This window comes from Pinus tabuliformis, chromosome 8, assembly GCF_031772625.1.
Source record: "Pinus tabuliformis cultivar Carrire ecotype Pingquan chromosome 8, CPIR1, whole genome shotgun sequence".
Classification (NCBI taxonomy): domain Eukaryota; kingdom Viridiplantae; phylum Streptophyta; class Pinopsida; order Pinales; family Pinaceae; genus Pinus; species Pinus tabuliformis.
Window position 1 is genome coordinate 843,733,673 of NC_142294.1, and position 22,763 is coordinate 843,756,435.

The window sequence follows — 22,763 nt, forward strand, 5'->3', positions numbered from 1 at the left end:
AAATCTTTACAAATTAGTATATTAAAAAATTAACAAATTGATAATTTTAATATATTTTAATTAAAAATTAATCTAATTTTATGTTATTTAATTGAATAAATAAATTCAAATAATAGAGAAATTAATTTTAATTTAGTTGTGGTATGAGTAGTGAGGATAATTATTATTGGTTGTTATTCGTGACTCGAGGTTGATTCATCACTATTAATTAAGGAAAGCCATGCTCGATGGAATTACCTGTGGTTTGTAAGTGGTAGACTTTCACTCCACATAGTTTAAGGAGGTGATGTTTTCGCCCATAAAATAATGAAATTTCCAACATGATTTTGGTAAAATCCATAGGAATTTTTGGAAATACGGGTTACAACTGTCAAACTTCAGGGCTTTGGGTGCCCTAAAAGGTTTTTGATGGTGTTGAATCTATTTCGACCATTAAAAAACAAATCAAACACTCATGCAGTTGCCTTTTTTGAAAAAAAAAAGCCAAATTCCAGTGAGAAATGGCTGTCTTATCTCCTTTGTAGACAACGCCCTTTCACTCCTACCAGATACCTCTAGACCTTAGATCATTAACCTATTTTTTTACATGCAAAAAAAACTCTAAAACAAACAAAAACAATATTAAAACATATTCGAAATATATATTTAAAATAAAAATATATAAAATTGATTTAATAAGTTATTATTTATTAAACTAAAAAAAACTTATAAAACAAAAAAATAAAATCCATTTTAACATAAAATCTATTAACTCTAATATAACTTATTTTTAAAAAATAAATTTTATACACTATCAAAATTTTAATTATTCTTAATATTTCATAAATTTAAAATTAAAAAAATAATATAATTTTTTTTAATTAACATTACACACCATTACAATATTTCTTCTGCTCTAAACTAAGAAGTATACACATTTCATGATTCATGAAAATAGTTAAAAAAAAAACATAATAAGAACCAATTAACTCACAACTTATATAATCAATTCAATATTTCTTCTGCTCTAAACTAAGGAGTATACACATTTCATGATTCATCAAAATATATAATAAAAAAAAAATAAGAAGCAATTAACTCACAACTTATATAATCAATTAATTAAGTCATACCTTACATAAACAACTTTTTGACTAAGATGATATGTTGCAAAGAAATAATCCTTCAATAAAGCGTACAAATTACGGATATTTACTTATCTTCTCAAGATGGTAGTGTAATAAATCAATAAAGATTTTTATTTTTATTACAGCATTAAAATTGAAAGTACTCTAATATTTATTTTCTTATATTATATATATAATATTTTTATTTTTATTACAATGTTAAAGTTAAAATTAAAAGTAATTTAATATTAAGCATTTTGCATGTGTTAAATGAGAATTATATAAATTAATTTTTTTTTAGAAAAATGAGATCAATAATATAAGTTTAAAGTTTTGAGGTTGTTAAGACTTTATCTAATTAGAGTAGTTTATAAATAAAAAGCTATAAAAGTAAGTTAGCTATGCAAAACATACATCTATGAAAAAGATTACTAGTGCTGCAAACAAAAATATTAGCAAGTCATAATAACTTATTAGGCATAATTTCCACACATTGCTAGCTAAGTTACTATCCTCACTATCCTCATATGAGGAGAAGGGGATGTTATGTGATCTCTTGGCTAGAATGATCAACATGCAATCTATAATGTCAATTTTTTCCTCCAACTTTATAAATTTGATAAAATTCTCATGTACCTCCTTGTGCCCATGCCATATTCAAATGACATTTGATCTTGTAATGACTTTGTTCCATAAACTATCATAACTTATTAGGCATAATCTCCACACATCTGCTAGCTAAGTTACTATCCTCACTATCCTCATCTAGGAGAAGGGGATGTTGTGTGATCTCTTGGCTAGAATGATCAACATGCAATCTATAATGTCAATTTTTTCCTCCAACTTTATAAATTTGATAAAATTCTCATGTACCTCCTTATGCCCATGCCATCTTCAAATGACATTTGATCTTGTATTGACTTTGTTCCATAAACTATAAAATAGTGGGAACACATGTAATCTCCCTAATAAAAATTACAACCTTTTTTTTTTTTTTTTTCCATAAAATCATATCAAAGCAAATAAGGAAATGCCCACTCCTAAACACTCTCCTTAATTTTTTTTTAATATTGATATAAGACATTCAAAAATGATGATGAATGAAAAATAATAAATTATTATATATATATGATATTACATACTATTGTACTATCATATCCTAAATTATTATCAAATAAATACTTTTGAATTTTGAATTTCCATAAAACCCTTTCCATACTAAACATGGTGGTGGGTGGGAGGAAGTTGTAGTCTATGGGGGACTGTGTATGGATGCATGTGTATGCACATACATGTAAGAGGGTTGAAGGAGAGCGGACTCTTTTTGATTAGGGGAAATCGTGGCCTACACAACAGACACCGTTTGTTCGACCATCTGCACAGAATCTGAGGCCGAGGCGAGGGCGGAGGCTGAGGTAGTGGTGGAAGCGGAGGTTGAGGCCCAGCTATTAAATGAATGAATGAGTGTTAGAATCATGATTTCCATGAGCGGGCGGGTCAGAGTGAGGGGCATGGCCATGGGCAGCGCCTTTTCATTGCCCAGTTGCGGGATGGGTCGGCGGCCCCTTTTCTCACATCACTTCACTTAACTTTGCTCTGGTGTCGTTGCTGGTGGTCAGTGGCTCGAAGCGTCCGCAGCAGATATTTTCTTCCTTTTTTTTAATTTTTCCTCTTTTCAGCGTCCCCCAACTCCTCCTCGTCGGATCTTCTTCCTCGACACCATTAAATCCACGCGGGTCTTTTCTAGACTGTGAGTAAGCAGCTCAGTCTTCAATGCTTATTTTAAATATGTATGTATATAATATTGTAATTTAGTCAGCAAGAAAGGATTTTGGATTCCACTTTGAATTGATGCAGCCATGGCATCTCCTGTTAGCGAATCTCAGAGAACGTTGCAACTTTTAGAAGAGCCCCCTGAAGAAAAACCCACATCATCCACCTCTGCCCAGACCTGTAAACATGGCGATAACCAGGAATCCAATAACAATGTAAATAATGACAATAAGAATATCAATAACGATTGTAATAATTGTAATAACAAGAAAGACCCAGGTCAACCCAATCAGGGAGACCGAGACCCCAACAATGTTAAAACAGTGGAAGAGAAGCCGACAGTAAGACCGTCCTCCCCTGTTCAACCCCAGAGCAATCAGGAGGAACCCATCAGCAATTCGAGAGTTGCGGGATCTCCGTCTGAAGGAGAGCATGGTGTCCATATGAATGGAAATCGTAGGGCGCTTCAAGAGGGGTCCTCCTCACCCCCCCATCGTGCCCAGCTACATGAGCAGCATGGTAAGGCTGTTGGAAACCCCAAAGCTATGCACGATAGGCTTATGGCCTCCTCAACATCTTCTCAGGGCAATCACATTGTGATGGATCCCTCCACATGCTTGCGCTCCCGATTCCCTATTCCTGCATACCCCACTGGAAGTGGGCTAGGACCATATGTATCCTGTGTCGATCGGAAGGAGGATGTGGTACCTTTGCGGAGTTCGAACATGGCGCGGGAGAGCGGCAGTGTCACTCTGTTGTCACGGGAACAATTGCGCATCGGTCAGGAAAGTACTGGCAGGCCGCAGGAGCCTGTCAGCATTCCAAGAGCAGTATATGAGAGGATCATGTCTAGTCCGTTTCGCCAAGGTTTTGTTCAGCTCCAGGATTCTGGTAGTAATCCAAGACAGCTGCAGGCACTAAGTGAGGCATCTCAACAATGGCTTCGGTCCCATGTTATCAATGTAGATGAACTTATGCAATCTCCTAACGCGATCAGGCAACCAGGACAAGCAAATGAAGGGAAAAAAAGAAAAGAGAGAGAGGTTACGAAGGTGCAGAAAGAGGAGCTTTGGCCTAACAGTGCAGTGGATGCTTTACTTCGGAAGTTTGAAGATCTTTGTTTCAACAAACACCGGGGTCAGCTTGGAAAGAAGCATTGGGATAGAATTGCAGCTGCAGTGAATGTTATATGTGGTACTGACTATACAGGTATGCAATGCAAATACAAATGGCATCGTCTCAAGAAAATGTACAACAAGGAAAAACAACGCAATGAGCCATCCAAATGGGCTTTTTTTCGACATGTAGAGCACATTGTTCAAAAGTCATCAAAATCACCGGGCATACATAATGAATTGCAGAATGATCTGCAGAATGACTTGCAGAATGATTCTAATGAAGAAGAATGCCCCAATGATGTGGACACCACAGGTGACGCAGCATCCAATGAATCAAACCACGAAGAGCCTTCCATACAGACAAAATCAGCCTCACCTTTAAATGCTATCAGGGATGAAGAAAAACGACCTAAGAAGAAAAGGGTCCCTTTGAAGTCATTTGGACAAAGGATGGAACGGAGCATGACACATTTGGCCAATACTGTGTCGAATATAGAGAAAACTAGAACAACGGAAATAAAAAAGCTTCTTGATACTCAACTTCAGATCGCATCGATGATGGTCCAGGGAATGAGAGAGGTATGGTATATAGAAAGCGTATAATTGAATTGGCATATATTCATTAATTTTGTATGAAAATTTCTTTGCTAAAGTCTTATTTTTTGTTGTTGGCTCGACTCGAGAGGGATTTGAACTTTGTATCTTATGCTTTACATAATACTTCATAACATGACAATCACCAATAAAACTGCCCTGGTCTTTTTGTTTTCCCTTATTTGCTTCATATATAATTTACAATTTCTTGAAATTGCATGGATATGAGAAAGTATGCACATCTTCTGTGGATGTCATAATTTTAATTTGAAGATCAGTTGGCTTTACCATATAATTTTTGTGGATTCACTAGTTATAGAGAATAGTGGTGCCTGGGAGGGAAGTGATGGGTAAAAATTGAGAATTTTAAGCATTTTCTGCTTTTGTTGTTGCGTTTGACATTTTAGATTTTCACGGAGTCAATGGGAAATATTTTGCTTTCTGGTTATATTGCAGTTGAAACAAGGTGTTGGAATGATTGGATGCAATGACCTGGTGGTCAGTCAGAGAGAGTTCGTGCCCCAGCAGCTGGAAGGATGCAATGAGAGATATGTCCCTCCCTCAAATTTTGCAATGGTAGATAAGCGAGTTTACAGATCAGGATTCCCAAACAACAAGAACTTTCCCTTTTTAGAGACTTTACAGCTCAATTCTATCATGTAAGTATTCTGGAGAGAATGCAGTTATTTTTTTTCTGAAGGTCAAATGTTTTCTTGAACAGAGGTGATAGTACTATTATTTATTGAATTTATTTTAAGGTATACACGAGATTCATGGAGGCTGAATTTTCTAGAAATTCCCGACTGTTTGTGCAAATTCTCAAAATTGTATGAAGGAAAACTGCACCTTTTCATTTTTTCTCCAAGGGCGGTCTTTACTTTGTCATCAATAAATTGCTTTCTAAAATTATATTTTAGCATTTCCTTCCTTTTCTGTGAATTCTTAATATATATTCTTGTGTTTTATTCGTTTACCAGTACACCAAGGGATTTCAAAAGTTCTAATGGAATTTGTTAATATGTTGAGCATTCCAGTTGTCTTTGTCCTGAACCATATCCAGAAGCAAATTTGGAATTTCTACGAACTCACGGCATTCGGCTGTTTCATATTGGGATGGAAAGATACAAGGTCAGTGTTCATGAAATACTTTTACTCTGACATAGTTTTTGATGGAAGAACTTAGTATGTTAGTCAGGGTTTGCAATGCTCCCAGCGGTGAGATGTGTACTTAAGTTTTAATACCATTTAAAAAATTGTAAATGAGGTTTAAATTGATGATTCTTCATGAAATTACGAAGTTGAAAAACCCTTGTGGCTAACCCTTTGATTTAATCACACTACTCAGGTTAGTAGTATTTTAACTACTAGGAAGCTTGGTGCGTCATCTACAGTCAGTTTAGTCTGAGTTAGCTTAGATTTATCATTTTTAGTAACAAATTTAAGCATACTTAAGTTAGAGCTAAAGCAAAAATAGCTTTACAAAGAGACAAATCAATGCATCACAGGGGCATCGAGAAACATTCTATTTGTTTGTAATCGAATAGATGATATAACGGAAACAAATTGATCTAATCTGAAGACAATTAAGGTGCAAGTGTTAAAACTAAACATGACCATTTGCTTAAAGACTTGCCCTTTAAGTTAGGCAGCACAAGTCATTGTGGTTATGAAAGATGCTGTGGCCATAGCATACCATGGCTGGTTGATGTAGAAGGTAACCAGAGTTTGAATTGTTTAGCTAATTGTAATGCAGAAACTATATTTTCCGTAGCAATTTGAGACTGATTTTACCACATTAACAACCCCTGTAAGTGAATTACTGATTAGAGTTTTATTCTCAAATTTTAATTGGACAGACCCCGGGGAAGTTTGTTCTTGAGATCTCCTCTTATTCTCAAGGAAATTTTTGCCAATATAGTTGTGGATGTTCCAGTTCCTGTGCCTTTTCATAATCTCATTTACTTGTGTTAGCTCTGAGGTTGTTGTCGTCTTGCATTAAAGTTTGCCAATATAATAGCAGTAAGTGCCTCATATTCATATGCTGTAAAGCAATCCCATGCTCTATTAAAACATGTAAATTGTAGTATATATACATATTCTATCAATTGTCGCTGATCTGTAATTTCGCTGTGGATATTCCATTGGAACAGTTCGTCACAACAGATACTACAATATTTTGAAATCTTTTATTATGCAGTTTATTACCTTAGATCTTAAATTTAAAATTATATGCTGTTATAGAAGGCAATATATGTCCTACTAAAACATGCAAATTGTAGTATATACATATTCTGTCAATTGTCAATTTGCTGTGGATATTCCATTGGAACAGTTTGTCATAACAAATCTTACAATGTTTTGAAATCTTTTATTATGCAGTTTATTACCTTAGATCTTAGATTTAAAATTATTAGCAATTTAGCATAATGCTCAAAATTATTGATATAATTGAAACCAAAATTAAACAAACAAACAAATGAACACACCATCCACACAAATGAATACAAGATGCGACGTGGGAAACTTGATAGAAAACTCAGCTAGAAGGTCAAGCCTATGCTGTTTGTCTGTTTCTCTTAGTTATGAAATGCAAGTACAAAGAAAGGGGTGTTATGAAAGTAGCTGAGGAAGGTACTTCTGTGCAAGTCTAAGTGTCTAGATGTGTAGAAGTCGCTTAATTGACCCTTAACCTTAGTGATTACTTTAATTATTTAAAGTAATTGACTTTTATAAGAAAAAGTGAGTTGATATACTGAAATGTAAAGGTTATTTGCATTAGTGAATTAGATAAATCTCAATTGTTGATTTAAAGTGAAGTTGAGATCTAATCGCAATCGTTAATCACTTTGGAGATTAGGGTTGTGGATTTAGTCAATAACTCAGACTTATAAAAGGAAAGCTAGGCTAAGGGAGAACATCTTGAACACAAGACACAACGAGATAATGAGATCTCATTAATGGGATGGAGAAGGACTTTCATCCAAGTGTGCACAGTTCGAGGAAGAGTGCAAGGGGTAGCAAAGGAGGAGGACCCAGATCAATCAAACAAGATTAACAGAGGGTTTGATCAACTGGGTCATTTCCAGGATCTGCTGTATTTGTGTTTTTCATTAGAGGGCCATTATCCCAAGAAGGGAGCCCTTGTATGCTGTAGATTATTGTTAACGAAACAGTAGATTTTGAATGGCTGAAATTATGTGTGCATCTGTTTTAGATTGTTATCTATTTATTCACGTGTTAAAATTTCAATTGTGCTCTTTATCCAATAGATTTGCATGATAATCTACTAGGAAATAATTAGCCAGGTTGCTGGGGCTAGAAAATTAGCATGTTATCCGAGCTAAGCCTTTGAGGGACCATTCTTTAAGTATTGCATATAGGCATGAAACTCAGAAATCAGTAGCCAATACCATAGATCGTGCAGTAGTACAGTGTAAGCGTGGGAGATAAATCTACAATAGAGACCAAACTACAATTTGTCGTACATAGATTGTATGTAGCGCAATTGAGTGGCAAGTAAATTAGTGGCGAAAAGGTAAAAGAGAATGGCTGAATGTGAGCCAAGAAAAGGAGTCATGTGCATGGGTGAAGCAACTTAGGTGCAATAGAGAAAAAGGTAAATCTAAAAAAGAACAGTGTGACAACCGCCAAAGCTACTGATGGCTGCCAGCATAAAGAAGGAGACTTGTGGAGTTGTGCGACAACCACGGCTGTTAGAGCAGCTGCATAGAGGCACCTGCACAGGAGGATGTGGTATGTGAGTCACCAGTAGGAAAAGACAGCTGTGTCATGTTGCCCACCGTGAAAATGGAAAGCACAAAATGTGCAATATGGGTCATACACGGAGTATAGCTGCCAACAACTAGAAGTCACATGCTTGCTGCACGTAGATGCTGGCAGTGGATGTGATGACTGTAGCAGGTGACATGGAGGTATGGCAGTCACAACATAGTTTGACAATGATAGGGGTGCTGTACAACATGTGCAGTAGTGCCAGAAGGATAGGGCCAACATATTTTACAGAAGTGTAGAACAGATTGTAGCCAATAGTGATTGGTGGTCATACTTTAGAGGGAGAGAGGGAGATTGTACTAGTCAAGGGTTTGGCAGAAAATAATTTTCGTTTGTTTTAAAGGACTGAAACATAGATCTGTAGAAGATTTTAGTAGATCTATAAACCAATAGCATTTATTGTTCTTGTGGGTGCTATAAGGACTTAGCACGTGACATATTTTTTAATCAGATCTAGAGATGGCAGCAACTAGTTTGAGATTTGAAGATAGGTTGGATGAAACATCTAACTTCTTGGCCTGGAAGGCAACGGTTACGTTCTTGTTGAAAGAAAATGACCTTTGGGAGATTGTTGACAAGGAGATTCAACAACCCACAGATGCAATGCAGTTGGAAGCCCATGAAAAGGACATTAGAGCTTAACGAGTCATCATGGATGCCGTGAAGGATCACTTGGCAAAGAAGAAGATAGCTAGGGAGATGTTCAAAGTTCTAGTGGGCTTGTGCCAGAGTGACAAGATGAATAGGAAGATGATCTTGAGAAAAAAGCTCAGATCCATCTAGATGTCAAGGTTTGATAATGATACTAGTTACTTCTTGAAGATCACCTAGACATGAGATCAACTTGTAGCCATTGGGGAGAAGATGGAGGATGTAGAGCTCGTAAATGTGACACTAAATGCTTTTCCCAAGTCATGGGAACCATTTGTCAAGGGAATCTACTCTTGGGAAAAGCTTCCCTATTGGGAGAGTCTTTGGGATGATTGCATCCAAGAAGAGACTCAAGAGGAGTCTAAGGAGATGGAGTCTAAGGCAAGGAGATGGAGAGAACCTGACCTTGGTTAGTATGGCCAAGAAGGGCAAAGGTAAGGGTTCCAAGGGTAACAGTGAGGGGGCAACCTCCCAGCCATGGAAGAAGAAGTACTTGAGCAAGCTCAAGTGCTTCATTTGTCACAAGAATGGGCACTATGCATCATAATGTTCGGAGAATAAGGGTAAGGGGAAGTTGCAGCAGAGAACAACATTAACAAATATTTAGCTTGTAGAGCTTGCAACGAACTTCAAGAAGGACTTCTCATTTTTCTTTTGTCTATCTACGAACACAATCATTAGGAGTACTTGGTACTTGGACAGTGGCGCATCACGCCATATGACAGAAGACGTGAGTTATTTAGTAGTCTGATGGTGAAAGACTTAGATTTAGATGTGGAGCTTGGTAATGGTGCCAGGAATGCAGTGAAGGGTGTTGGAACCATTAAGTTCTAACTCGTGTGAGGAGGGGTGTTGGAAGCCATGGACATGTTGTATGAACCTAGATTGAAGAACAACTTGCTCTTTGCCTCTATGATTAAGGACAAAGGATATGTAATCATGTTTAGGAATGGGTAGGTGCTCATTTCTGCTAGAGGGATTATAACTTGGACACAACAATGGCCATTGGGGTTAGAGAGAGCAATTTATACAGGTTGATAAGCAAAACTGTTCATGCATTGGTACATGACAATGACAACCTGTGCGAGCTATGGCACAAGATGATGGGACACTTGCACTGTAGGGCATTGTTGATCCCAAGGGAGATTGTCACTGGTTTCCCAGATTTCAGTATTGAGCAGCAGGGCATGTGCGCTTGGCAAGAATGCTAAGGCTACTTTTCTAAGTAGTGAGAGTATGTGGAAGGGGATCTTGGATCTCATTCACTCAGATGCGTGTGGGTTGATGTTGTTGGCATTAGTGCGGGGAGCACAATATTATGTTACATTCATTGATGACTATTCTAGGCAAACTTGGATCTTCTTCATGGAGACCAAGGATGAGGTCTTTAGTTGGTTTTGGATGTTCAAGGTCCATGTGAAGAATCAAATAGGCAAGAAGATCAAGGTATTGAGGTCAGATGATGGGGGACAATACACCTCCAACGACTTCAAGGATTTCTACAAGGAAGCAGGGATCAAGAAGGAGATGATAGTCTCGTACAATTGTCAACAATTTGTTGTTGTGAAGAGAAAGAATTAGTCCTTCATCGATTTGGCCAAGGCTATGCCACATGACTAGGAGCTGGCTATGCTTTTTTGGGCAAAGGTGTGCAACATTGCAGTTTATGTGCAGAACATGATTCCTCACAGGATATTGGGGGATAAGATTCTTGAGGAGGCATTCATGGAGATAAAACTAGAGATAGGACACTCAAGGATCTTTGGTTGTCTAGTCTACATCCATATTCCTATGGAGAAGAGGATGAAGCTAGAGCCCTCAGGACAAAGGGGCATATTTGTTGAGTATACCGAGACCTCAAAAGCTTATAGGATCTTTCATACTAGTGTAGAGCTATGTGACAAGGTTCGTCGAACTTTAACCTTGAGGTTCGAATTTTGGCGAACCTTAAAAAAATTGTGAGGTTCGACGAACCTTATCGAACCTCATAGCCATTGACCAAGTGCATAGATCAAAACTCATAACCTCATGTCACAACTTAAGCTTGTAAATTATCCTTATAGTTTCCATGTCCGTGATAACATTTTTGATGTTTAATGATGTTCATTTCTTACTATTTTATCCTATAATTCGTTATATATATATATATATATATATATATATATATATATATATATACGAACCTAATGGCGAACCTCATTCGAACCTCATCATAAAATTCGAACATAAACCGAACCTAATCATTGTCGAACCCGAACCATGTGACATTGGTGTAGAGGAAGACAATTGTGAGCAAGGATGTTAGGTTCAAGGAGAACTTGGCATTCAGGAAGTCTCATGAGTTGCCACCAACAATGACAGAGGATGAGAGCAAGAGGCTCCAAAGGAGAAGAGCATGCAAAGACTTTCAATTCAGGGAGTCAATCTTCACATGGGGAAGTGTCAGTAGTTCCTTCTAGTTCTGTTAGGAGATTGAAGTGGTTTGAGTAGACATTGAGGGATGCTTAGGAGCATGTGGAGTTTCTTCGGAGCACATTTAAGGAGAGCAAGCCTCTGAAGAAGTTTCCAAAATACATGGCATTAATAAGTAGCATTATTGAAGAGGCAGCAGACCGAGAGGTTTGGAGGAAAGCTATGGTGAAAGATGATGCATGGGACATTGTGCTAAGATTGAAGGGGAAGCCAGTTCCAAGTGTTTTTTCCAAAAGTACCTTCCTTGCTAAGAGGGAGTGTTCATGAGAGTAGCTCAAGCAAGTACTTCTACACAAGTCTAAGTGTTTAGACATGCGGAAGTTGTTTAATTGACCCTTAATCTTAGCAATTATTTTAATTATTAAAGTAATTGGCTCTTATAAGAAAAAGTGAATTAATCTAATGAAATGCAAAGGTTATTTGCATTAGTGAATTAGATAAATCTCAACTATTGATCTCAAGTGAAGTTGATATTGAATCTCAACCGTCAATCACTTTAGAGATTAGGGTTGTGGATTTAGTCAATAACTCTATAAAATGAAGGATAGGCTGAGGGAGAAGACACATCTTGAGTACAAGACATAATGAGATCTCAATGATTGGGCGGAGGAGGACTTTCATCCAAGTGTGTAGGGCTTGAGGAAGAGTACAAGAGGTAGCAAGGGAGAAGGATCCAAATCAACTATGCAAGATTTGCAGAGGGTTTGATCAGGTGGATTATTTCCAAGTTTTGTTGTATTTGTGTTTTTCCTCAGATGGCTATTATCCAAGGAAGAGAGCCCTTGTATGCTATAGATTATTGCTAATGAAACAACAAATTTTGAAGGGCAGAAATTATGTGCGCATGTGTTTGATATTGTTTTCATTTTGGCTTGACCCACGGGGGATTTGAATGTTGAATCTCATGGTTTACATAATACTTCATAACACGGTGATTGCGAATTGAGATGCCCCTCGTGGGCTAAAATTGTTGTGTTTGAGATTGGTTAATGTTTGCTTCCACTGTTATATATTTTATTTACATGTTAAAATCTTAGTTGTGCTTTTTATTCAATAGATCCGTGTAATAATTTGCTAGGAAATAATTAGCTAGGTTGTTGGGGTTAGAAAATTAACAAGGGGTAGTCACTATGGAGTTGCCATGGACAATGTGGCCTGAATGGCTACTACATAATCTTCCACCTCCTTTGTTATGCTTCAATATCTTGGCTTGAATGGCTACTACATAATCTTCTATCTCCTTTGTTATGCTTCGATATCCTAGTCCTAGATGCTCTACTCAATTATGGAACAAAAACAACACCAGAAGAATGGAACCACTTCCTTTCATAGCAACCTAGTATTCAACATAGCTTGATAACTGTCTAGGACCTAGGGTTAGGGTTAGGGTTTGGGTTTGGGTTTTTTTATGCCTCAATCGTCACTTAGTGTCAGGGGTTTGGATGCTCTAGAATACTTTTGAAATTTCACAAGTGATTAGCTCCACATGTGTGAGTAATGGGGAATAAAATGGTATCCACTTGACACCATGGTGGTTAAAAGGGCAGTTCAAATTACGAGAGGCATAACTTCTGCATATGAACTTTGATTGAGGTGATTTTGCTCCGTTGGAAAGCTTATGGTGTTTAGAGCAATGATGAAGGGGTAAGAGCTAAGCTTGTAAAGTTTTGGCCCCACAAAGTGCTTTTTTTTTGTAGTCTTGGTAAGACTACATCTTATGTCCAATATATCACCCCGATTGAGATAGGGAATTGAACCAACGACTTCACATCAAGGAGTGCCTTAACAAAGCACCCAATCACCGTCCATCCAAAACCCCGTGGACCACAAAGTGCTATTTGATGCCTCAAACATGATTTGAAGGTTTTTAGATTCCAAATAATGAAATTGGGACCTGCCCTTAAAATGGCTTGTGCAAGCCAATTCTTAAAATTTTCCCTCCCAAAGTACCAAGAGGTGGCAAATTATATAATGATCCATTTTGGAGCAGTGGCCATTTGTTTCACTCTCTTTTGCAGCACAATACCAAATATATTGTCCACCCAATTGAATGAGATCTTAGCTTGTATGTATGTTTAAAGGTAGCAACCTTAGTTTTCATAAACTAGGAAGGTTTTGCCAAAAATGGTCATACTTGACAACCTTTGCAATATCAAAGAAGTGAGGATATTCTATGAAGATGTCTGCAGTTAAAAAAGTTTTAGTTGTAGTAAATGGGATGTTGAGAGTACATGAATTGTTGTTTGAGGTTAGCTTCCATGCAACAAACATCTTCCACCATGTTGAGAAGTATAGCTCGGACAAGAATTTCTACATAGGTTCAGTGTAAACGTGCGAGAAGTAGTTCAAGATATTTTCAAAAAGTAATTCATTTTTTGAAAAAGTAATTCAATTTTGTGATTCATTTTAGTAAGAAAAAGAATGTCTTATATTTAGCAGTTGAGTCTATAATTGTATCTCATGCACAACTTAGTCTAGGAATAATCTTAAAAATAGATTCTTTGGTAAAAATATAAAGTTAGGGCAAAATAGCGTCTTTCATCGCACATGAAAAATTGAGGAAGTTTAGTGACAAAGAGAGGGTGAGAGTGTGGGAAGCTAGGAAAGAAGCATATCTGGGGAGTGGGCAATCCCCTATAGCATGCAAAACAATTTTGTAAAGTTGTATGGAAGTTTGTACAGTTGTATGGACAATACCTTATGGATCCATATAACAGGGCCATATTATAGCAGTACAATAAGTATAATAAAGAATTATTTTTTTGGTTTTTGTTTTTAGTTTTCGATTCTTCCTAGAGTTGCATCTCTCAAGCAATCTATAGAATCTCAAGTTCAAGGTGATTTAACTAACCATGCAATGCTATTTTTATTGGGCAACGTGTGGAGGTTTCCTTGTAAGTTTTTGAAGGAATGAAAATTTTGAAGAAGTTATTACTTGTATATGTGTGAAAATAATTTTTATATTTTTGCTATTTAATTTCTAGCTATCATGTGCTTGATGTTATGGTTTGAAATTTAATTTCAATATTAGTTAAATTCAACGTAAGGACATTAATCACCCAGGGCTTTGAATTTTTCACATGGTTTAAGAGCTTGATCTCTAATTGTGATTCTTTAGGGTTTGCAACAATAAATCTATTGCAGGGAAGGAGGACCAATAGTAAGAGAAAATGAAGTTTTATTTTCTAATTTGGGAGTTTGTGTAGTGGATCTCAAAGATGGCATTAACTAGCCTCATGTTGAGGATAAATTGGACGGTGCTTCAAATTTCTTAGCATGGGTGAAGGATATACTCTTACCAAAAGAAAATGATCTTTGGGATATTTTTAAGGACGTTGTGACTCCACCTACATATTTGCAATAGTTGGTAGCTCACAATAAGAAGGAAGTGAAGGCCAAGCTGATGATCTTGGATGCCATGAAGGACCATTTGATATCTCATGTATCTGAGAAAGAGGCGACAAAGGACATGTTCACCCTGGTTAGTATTTTACTAGAGTTAGAACATAAACAAGAAGATGATATTGTGTAACGAACTTAGATCTCTAGAGATGACCATATTAGACACGATCACTAGTTACCTTGTGAATATCATAGAGATTCATGGTTAGCTTGCAATGATTAGGGAGAACGTTGCAAATGTAAAGCTAGTGAACCTGGCATTGAATGGTTTCCCAACATCATGGGAACCATTTGTCAAAGGAATTTGTGCTCAAGAAAACTTTCCTAACTATGAGACTCTTTGGGATGACTATATCCAAGAGGAGGCTCAGATGGAGTCAAAGTCTAGCAACAATGGTGGTGATGAGAACCTAGCTCTATTTTGTTTGTCAAATAGGGGTAGAGGTAAAAGACTCAGTAAGGGTAAGGGAAAGAGTGAGGAGTCAACCTCACAACCATGAAAGGACTTGATTAAAATGAAATGCTTCGTTTGTCATAAGCTTGGTCATTATGCAATAGTGTGTAGAGAAGAAGATTAAAGGGAAGTGGCAATAGAAGTAGGTATTAGTCTTTGTAGAAAGATAAATGAGTTTTTTGTAATGTTTGAGAAGGATTTCTTGATGATATCTTGCCTTTCTACCAACATGATTATGAGGGATGTGTGGTATGTGGATAATGGAGCATTTCAACATATGACATCACCCTAATAGTTATTTTCGAGTTTGAGGAAGCAGGACTCAGGAGTAAAAGTTGAGCTTGGTGATGATACCAAGTAGCTAGGAGTAGGGGTTGGTACTATTTCTTGTCAGTTCGAGTTAGATAATTCTTTTTTTGATGTTGTCTTGTTTTTTCCAGGTTTTAGGAAGAATTTGTTTTTAGTTTCGGTCATGGAGGATAAGGGCTTTATAGTGGAGTTCAAGAATGATCCGTAAACTGTCGTGGGTATTCCATTGGATTGTTCGTCAAAACAAATATGATAAATTATACTTAAAAATCCAAAAATCTGCACTATGAGGGTTTGTTTCTCTTTAGATTTATGGATTTGTAAATCATTGTTTATTGTGTATGCAACAAGTTTCAATTATGCAGAAGATAGAGAACAATGAAATAAAACTCACAAATCATGATTGACACAAGATATAACTTGGGAAACCCTTTCGGGAAAAAACGTAGTTGGAAGGTGAGGTCGCTATGCTCTCTTTCTCTGAATAGAAAATGGCTGCGAGTACAAAGAAGGAAGGCTCGTGGCTCATGGGCTACCATAGTGCACAAATCCTCTCTGTGTGCTCTCTCCTTATCCCTCTTGGTTACTCTTCTCATCTATGGAACAAGATATACTTGAAAAGAATCGAACCCCTTTTCCTCCTAGTGGCTTGGTTGTAACACTGCTCGATAGCCTACTAGGCTACTAGTGGTTAGGTTTGACTCCCTCAACCTTTAACCAAAGTTACAATATGGACTCTTCTAGAGTCTTCTTCCTCATGATCACATGGCTAGCCCCTTTTCCTTGAGTAATGGGGAATGACGTGGCACCCTCTCGAATTATGGTGGTCAAATAAGGAAGGTTAGGCGATTCATGCATCGTTGGAAAGGTTTCTATGTGTAGAATGGGAAAAAAAGTTGTGACACTAAAGTTTTACCCCCGAAAAACACAGTGTTCCATCGACGCTACCCCACACTTCGGGGTCGGGAAACTCCTGGGGAAACGTTTCGCCCACGTCCCCTTTTTGGGGAAACTTGGGGAAACTCCGGGGGGGGCTTTTTTTTGGTGACGAAACACGACTCCTTTGCAAGGGGGATGAGGGGACGCCGAGGGGATGCAAGGGGCACACCGGGGGGATGCAAGGGGGATGGGGGGATGCTGAGGGGACGCATATGCGTCCCCCCATTTTTTTGTCTAATAATTTTTTTAAAACATTAAAAATTAAAAAAAAATGCAAATTTAAATATATGAAAAAAATTAAAAAAAATGAAACTATATTAAAACTTAAAATTTGTCAAAAATTGAATTTTTAAAAATATAAAAAAAATAAAATTATATTAAAATTTAAACTTAAAAAAAATTAAAAAAATATATATATTAAAACTTAAAACTTAATATTTATTAATATTATTAAGTACTTTTTGAGAAATTTACTAGTATTTCATTGCTCAGTGCTTTCTATGTTTACTTCTAGTTTAGTATTCTATGGCTATTTTAGACTTCAACATAATGTCGTTATCATTGTCATATGATGAATTTATTTTTTATCGTTTTTGAAAATTTGATGTGCATTGCATAATTTCAATTGTCAAATGATGAATTTACTTTTTATCGTTTTTGCAAATTTGATGTGCATTGCATAATTTCAATTGTCAAATGATGAATTTAATAATTTAATTTAAATGTACCTTTCATCATGCCAAATGATGAATTTAGATGATGGAACATTGCATAATTGTCAAATGATGGATTCAATTTAGTAATTTACTTTTAGATTTACAATGCAGAAATGTAAAGTGATCATTGATAATTCATAAATGATAATAGTATAATATGTAATGATGATCATATTTAGTCTTTAGATGTACATTTCATAATTATTAAGATTTTCTATTTAGTTATTGACATATTTTTGGATTTTATTTTTTTATTTTTATATATTAAATTTTTAATAATTTTTATGACTTTGACATCCCCCCGTTTCCCTGAAAATTCCCTAAATTTTGGGGCTGCTTATATACGTTCCCCTTGTGCGTATCCCCGTTCCTACGTTTCCCCGTCCCAAAAATTTGTTGTAACATTGGAAAAACATTGTTTGATGTCTCAAAATGCTCTTTTAAGGTTTCAAACCCTAATTTGCCAAACTAGGCTCTGCCGATAAAAATGGTCCTGTGAGATGACGACTCCACTTTTTCCATTCTAAAAGCATTGAGATGGATGAAAAACAACATAATGATCAAATTTGAGTCACACCTCCCTCCCCAAAAGCTTCTACTGAATGAGGTGAGGAAATTTATCCTACACCTTCTCTTAGGTGCACCATTTAGCCTTTGCCTGGAAGTTGTCCTTTGAATCCAATCTGCCAAAGGTCATGCTGCCCCTTTCTTGTAGTTCTAGACCTCTTTTGCAAAATTGTATCCTCTGTCAACTCTGCTTGAGTATCTAGTGCCAAATCCTCAACAGAAGATGGGACCTATTCCTCTTCCTGATCTAGCATGGAAGGGTCATAGAGTTTTAGATTCTCTACATTCACAATTGAGTAAATGCGCATGTGTGGGGGTAGACTGAGTTTATAGGCATTATCTCCCAACTTTTCCAGTATCTCAAAGAGACCATACCACAAAGCCTTGATTTTCTTACTAGGACCTTGTAGCCTCTCCTTGTTCAATTGTTACCATACTTTGTCTCCCAACTTGAACGACTTCTCTGTTTTGCGCTGATCATGCCTGGCCATGTATTTTTCCTGTGACTTCTGTAGTGTATTTTGTACCTGTATATGGATTTTCATGATCTTCTCCACAAATATTTCAGCCCTCAAGGCATCCCTTGTAAGATCCTCCCTCACTCTTCCTTGTTGCCCATATGCAATATCCAAAGGTGAATGTGGTAGGTATCCAAAACATGTTTCAAATGGGGAATTACTAGTAGAACTGTTGATTGCTCTATTAGAAGAGTGTTGTATATGTACCATATTTTCATCCTAAGTCATTGGATGGTTTTGATTGTAACCCCTCAAAAGCTGCACCAAAGTCCTGTTGATAACTTTTGTCTGCCCTTTTGTTTGAGGATGGAATGTTGTAGACCTCTTTAACTTTGTGTCCATCCTCTCCCACATTGTAGTCCAAAATGCACTGAGAAATCTTGTGTCCTTGGTTGAAATGATGCTCCTCGGTATCCCAAATTGCATTTAGACGTGTCCAAAGAACAATTTTGCTGCTTCTTTCCCGTTGATGGTTTTCTTACAGTGCATCAAAACACATATCTTGTTGAACCTGTCAACTACCACAAACATGTAGTCATGTCCCTTTTTGGTTGTTGGTATTCCTCCCACAAAGTCCACAAAAATGTTTTCCCATGGGCGAGTGGGTATAGGTAAGGGATGCTATAGACCCTGTTTTTTGTTACAACAAAGCATACATCTTCTTCTGAACTTAACTACCTATTCTTGCATCTTGGGCCTGTTACCGCTCAAACTAGGGGGGGCATAAAAGGGACTTCTAAAGGGACAATTGCAAGATCAAAGGGAAACGATGGAGGCTTAGCCTACTGTCACCTCAGCTAAGATTCGCTACTTTTTACGGATTTTCACAATGGGAGGATACCCAATATATAGAAAGTCACTTGTAAAGGATGAATCAACCAATGGATGTGAAGTGACCTTAATGATCCTTTTCCTAGAAGGGGGTTAAGTATAAAGCTTACTTGCTTGTTAAGCAAGGTACAAAGGTTTCTAGGATAAGGAGGTGAGGATTTGAGGGTTAGGTTAGAGGAATATGTTTTGTAAAGGAGTTTCCCAATCCTAAAATCCTTATTGGACTTGACTTTCCAAAAGGCTCTTGAAGATTTGACTTTTCAAAAGTGTGGGACCACATGGGACCAAGTGGACCCAACCTAGGTTAAGGGGGCAAAATCTAGCAACTAATGATGTTCTTAACCCAGACAAGGAAGGGGAAAGGATCAAAGCAAGAATTTCCAGTTAAAGGTGTCAAATTGATCCTATCAGGCATTAGCCTAGGGAACACCATGGCAAAGTTTGATCTTGGAGCTAGGGCTTGGGTTATCTCACAACTCCATCGTCAGAATGGCTTCAAAATTGGAGGAGGCCTTGGGGACACACCAATGCAGTAAAGGCTAGGAGATCAAACTTATTCTTGGGCTATTTTGTCAGGAAAATGATGCCTTAGGTGACCCAACTTGGCTAGACCTAGAAGAGAGAGGGAAAGGTGAAGAAAAACATTCTTTGAGTGATCACCTATTGGAGGACTATTGCCTTAATCCATTGGGGAGAATGGAGTCTAGGAGAACAATGAGAAAGGAACTTGTATTTTGGTCAAGGAGGCCTTAAGGACTACTTCGCTTAGCCTTTAGGGCAAGAGGAAGAGACCTCAAAGCTTTTATACTTTGCTTGGCAAAAGAGATGGCTTATCAAGATAAATTCCCCGGTGGAATTATCTCCAGGAGATTTCATTTACATACATGGCTCAATCATTGAGAGATGCTATATAGAAACAATAATTCCACAAATTTGCAATTATGCAATGCAACAATTAGCCCTATTATAGTGAAAATCCCATTCAATGCATATGACAAAAGTAAAACAAGAATAACATTTAAAGTATGTACTTACATGTAATAGAACATATCCAACCATCAATAATTTGATAATAAAGAAGCTCTAAGATAAAATGCTCCAATCCAAATACCAAAATTCATCCATGCTCCAATTCTTCATCCCAGAAAAAGTACGAAATTATCTAAAGAGAAGAAAGATCCAATCCAATGTGATGATGATAAAATGAACTCATCTCATTTGTATTTATACAATAGTTAGGAATTTCAATTAGTCTCTGAGACCTACATAAGCCCCAAACATAAAATAATGTGTTAATAACCCGACTTTTGGTGACAAGCCAACCAAACTAGCTCATAAATGAAATAATAAGCCTCTTAAGAGGTCAAATGATAAACAATACATGTCGTAGGGCCCTCTAAGAGGCCTGATGAGGTCCATAGGTGCTAATGAAGAATAGGACTCTCAAAAGTGATGGACAAGGGGGTGGCCCATTGTTCTCTAAAAAATAAATCGGTGGTGGTCCTAGTTGGTGTGGGGGCATAATAATAATTTCATGGGTCTCCAAATGAGTTGAAGATGCCTACAGACCATTTGTAAGGGCTCAGATGATGATGTTGGTGATGCCACATCATCCTACAAGTCCTGGGTCAGCTGCCAAGTGCATGGTACATCTGTGGGGCTGGATGGGCAAAGGTGAATTAGGTACATCTTCCTCGTCTAATAGATCGATCTCGAGCCAATCTTTGAACATCTCTAGGGATCCATGGACTGTTGTCTACTACTGTGGAGGCCCATGGCTTTCAACACACACCCTACATGTGCCAATGTAGCCCTCTGGAGGGTTAGGACCCCGTATAGGGAGACAAACCCAAGATGGAGACCACCTGCAATCTTGCATAAGATCCAATGCGTCCCCTAGCCTTCTAGTACAACAAGTGATCAAAGAAATCGACTAAAAGAGCTTATAAACCATGGACCATAGGTGGGGACTTCACAATGGCCTGCCCTTCCATAATGGACTTTGGCATGTGCTAATGTCTCCAAACTCCAAATGGGGTTAACCAAGTATCCCATTAGGTGGTTTCTACTTTCAAAGGGGATAATATGTCTAAGGTACATCCTTTAAAAGGTGGTGGCATGTGATAAAGAGGTGAATGGAATAGGGAATGAGAAGGGGCAGCCTTGGGCCACATGCTGGGGTACAAGGGTAGCTAATAAAAAGGAAGCCCACACTTGGGTATATAATGTATAGGAGGGAGCAGTCGTCATACATGAGGTGCCTCGACCTTGATTTTTCCACCATTTTTTATATCTTTTGCATTTTTTTGATTTTCTTTATTAACTGCTCGAGGCTCAAGGGGTAAGAGCATGATGTGTGAGATATAATAGTGGATACTCCCTTTTTAAGGTAGGGTTGTTCATTGCGCATTAGGGGTTGGGACAATGATGGGTTCTTATATGATGAAGGAGGCTCATAGAGTGTAGGAACCAGGGTGATGGCCATGATGATGGGGTAGAGCTCATGTATTGGCTTTTGCCCACGTGCTAAATGTATTTGTCCTGACCATTTTTTGTATTTTGTGGTACATTTTCCTGTTGAATGTGACCAATTGTGCTTTTACTTTTCTTTTTAGCTGCATCAACCTCCGGGGCATCATTCCAGGCCTAACCCAAGGTGTGGGCAAGGGGAAGGGGAGAGCTAGCCCTATGTGGACCTAGGTGGGAGAAATGATGAATGGGGTAATAATGAGTGGAAAGGGGGTAATATATGCGGATGAGGGGGCAAGACCATGCAACCAAAATCAGGGTTTCCCTTGAACTACCATCCCTAAAGCCAAATGATCAGTAAAAGAGATCCCACGGGACTAGAATCCAAGGTTAATATCCAAAAAGGTGTCTAGGGGACAAGAGCACAAACCTAACCCATTCTTTCCGCCGAATACCCCCATTAATCCATGCCTAGAAGTGTCCATGATAAGAAAACTACAATACTCAATTACCATATGACAAGGCATACCTTTAGGTTCGGGAGGCCCACCTTCAAACATACGATCATGACAAATGGGTGAGAGACCACATGGCTGGCTTAGGTGGCGCAGAAGCGGTACAACGAGCTAGTTGGTGGCTGCAAGGGGCTGCCGATTGAGGACCATCTTGGAGAAGAAAATTCTCCTAGGGATATCACCCACAAAATTGTGGGTAACAGAGCCAATACACATACCTTTGAAATTTGGCCACTATCTTCCCCACACCAAAGTGCCCGACAACCTTGGAGGTGTGAACCTCTCTAATTAGCTGTGATCACTCACCCTTAGGAACACATAACTTATCTAGCCATTTGAGTAACCCATCTTGGAGATGGTAGTCAACTGTGCTGTCATCACTGTGCACATGACTTTGGCTCAACAACTATTGAAACAACTCCTTGAAGTCCTTATCCTTTGAATATGCCTCTTTGTATGCATCATGGGTGAATGGATCCATGTGCATCAACTTTCCCAAAGCTTTCATCTTTGATGTGGGTAGCCTTGAAAGCATGT

The 22,763-nt window shown here is 37.7% G+C and overlaps 1 protein-coding gene across 1 annotated transcript in view; it reads left to right on the forward strand.

The window, feature by feature from the left end:
* The first annotated feature begins 2,366 nt into the window (after window positions 1-2,366).
* The window catches only part of LOC149238214 (uncharacterized), a 139,771-nt gene continuing 119,374 nt past the window's right edge, over window positions 2,367-22,763 (forward strand). The window contains exons 1-3 of the mRNA XM_089372945.1: window positions 2,367-4,576; window positions 5,048-5,250; window positions 5,626-5,719. Of these exons, the coding sequence (XP_089229071.1) occupies window positions 2,966-4,576; window positions 5,048-5,250; window positions 5,626-5,719 (1,908 nt within the window). The 5' untranslated portion in view covers window positions 2,367-2,965. The remainder of the gene's footprint in view (window positions 4,577-5,047; window positions 5,251-5,625; window positions 5,720-22,763) is intronic.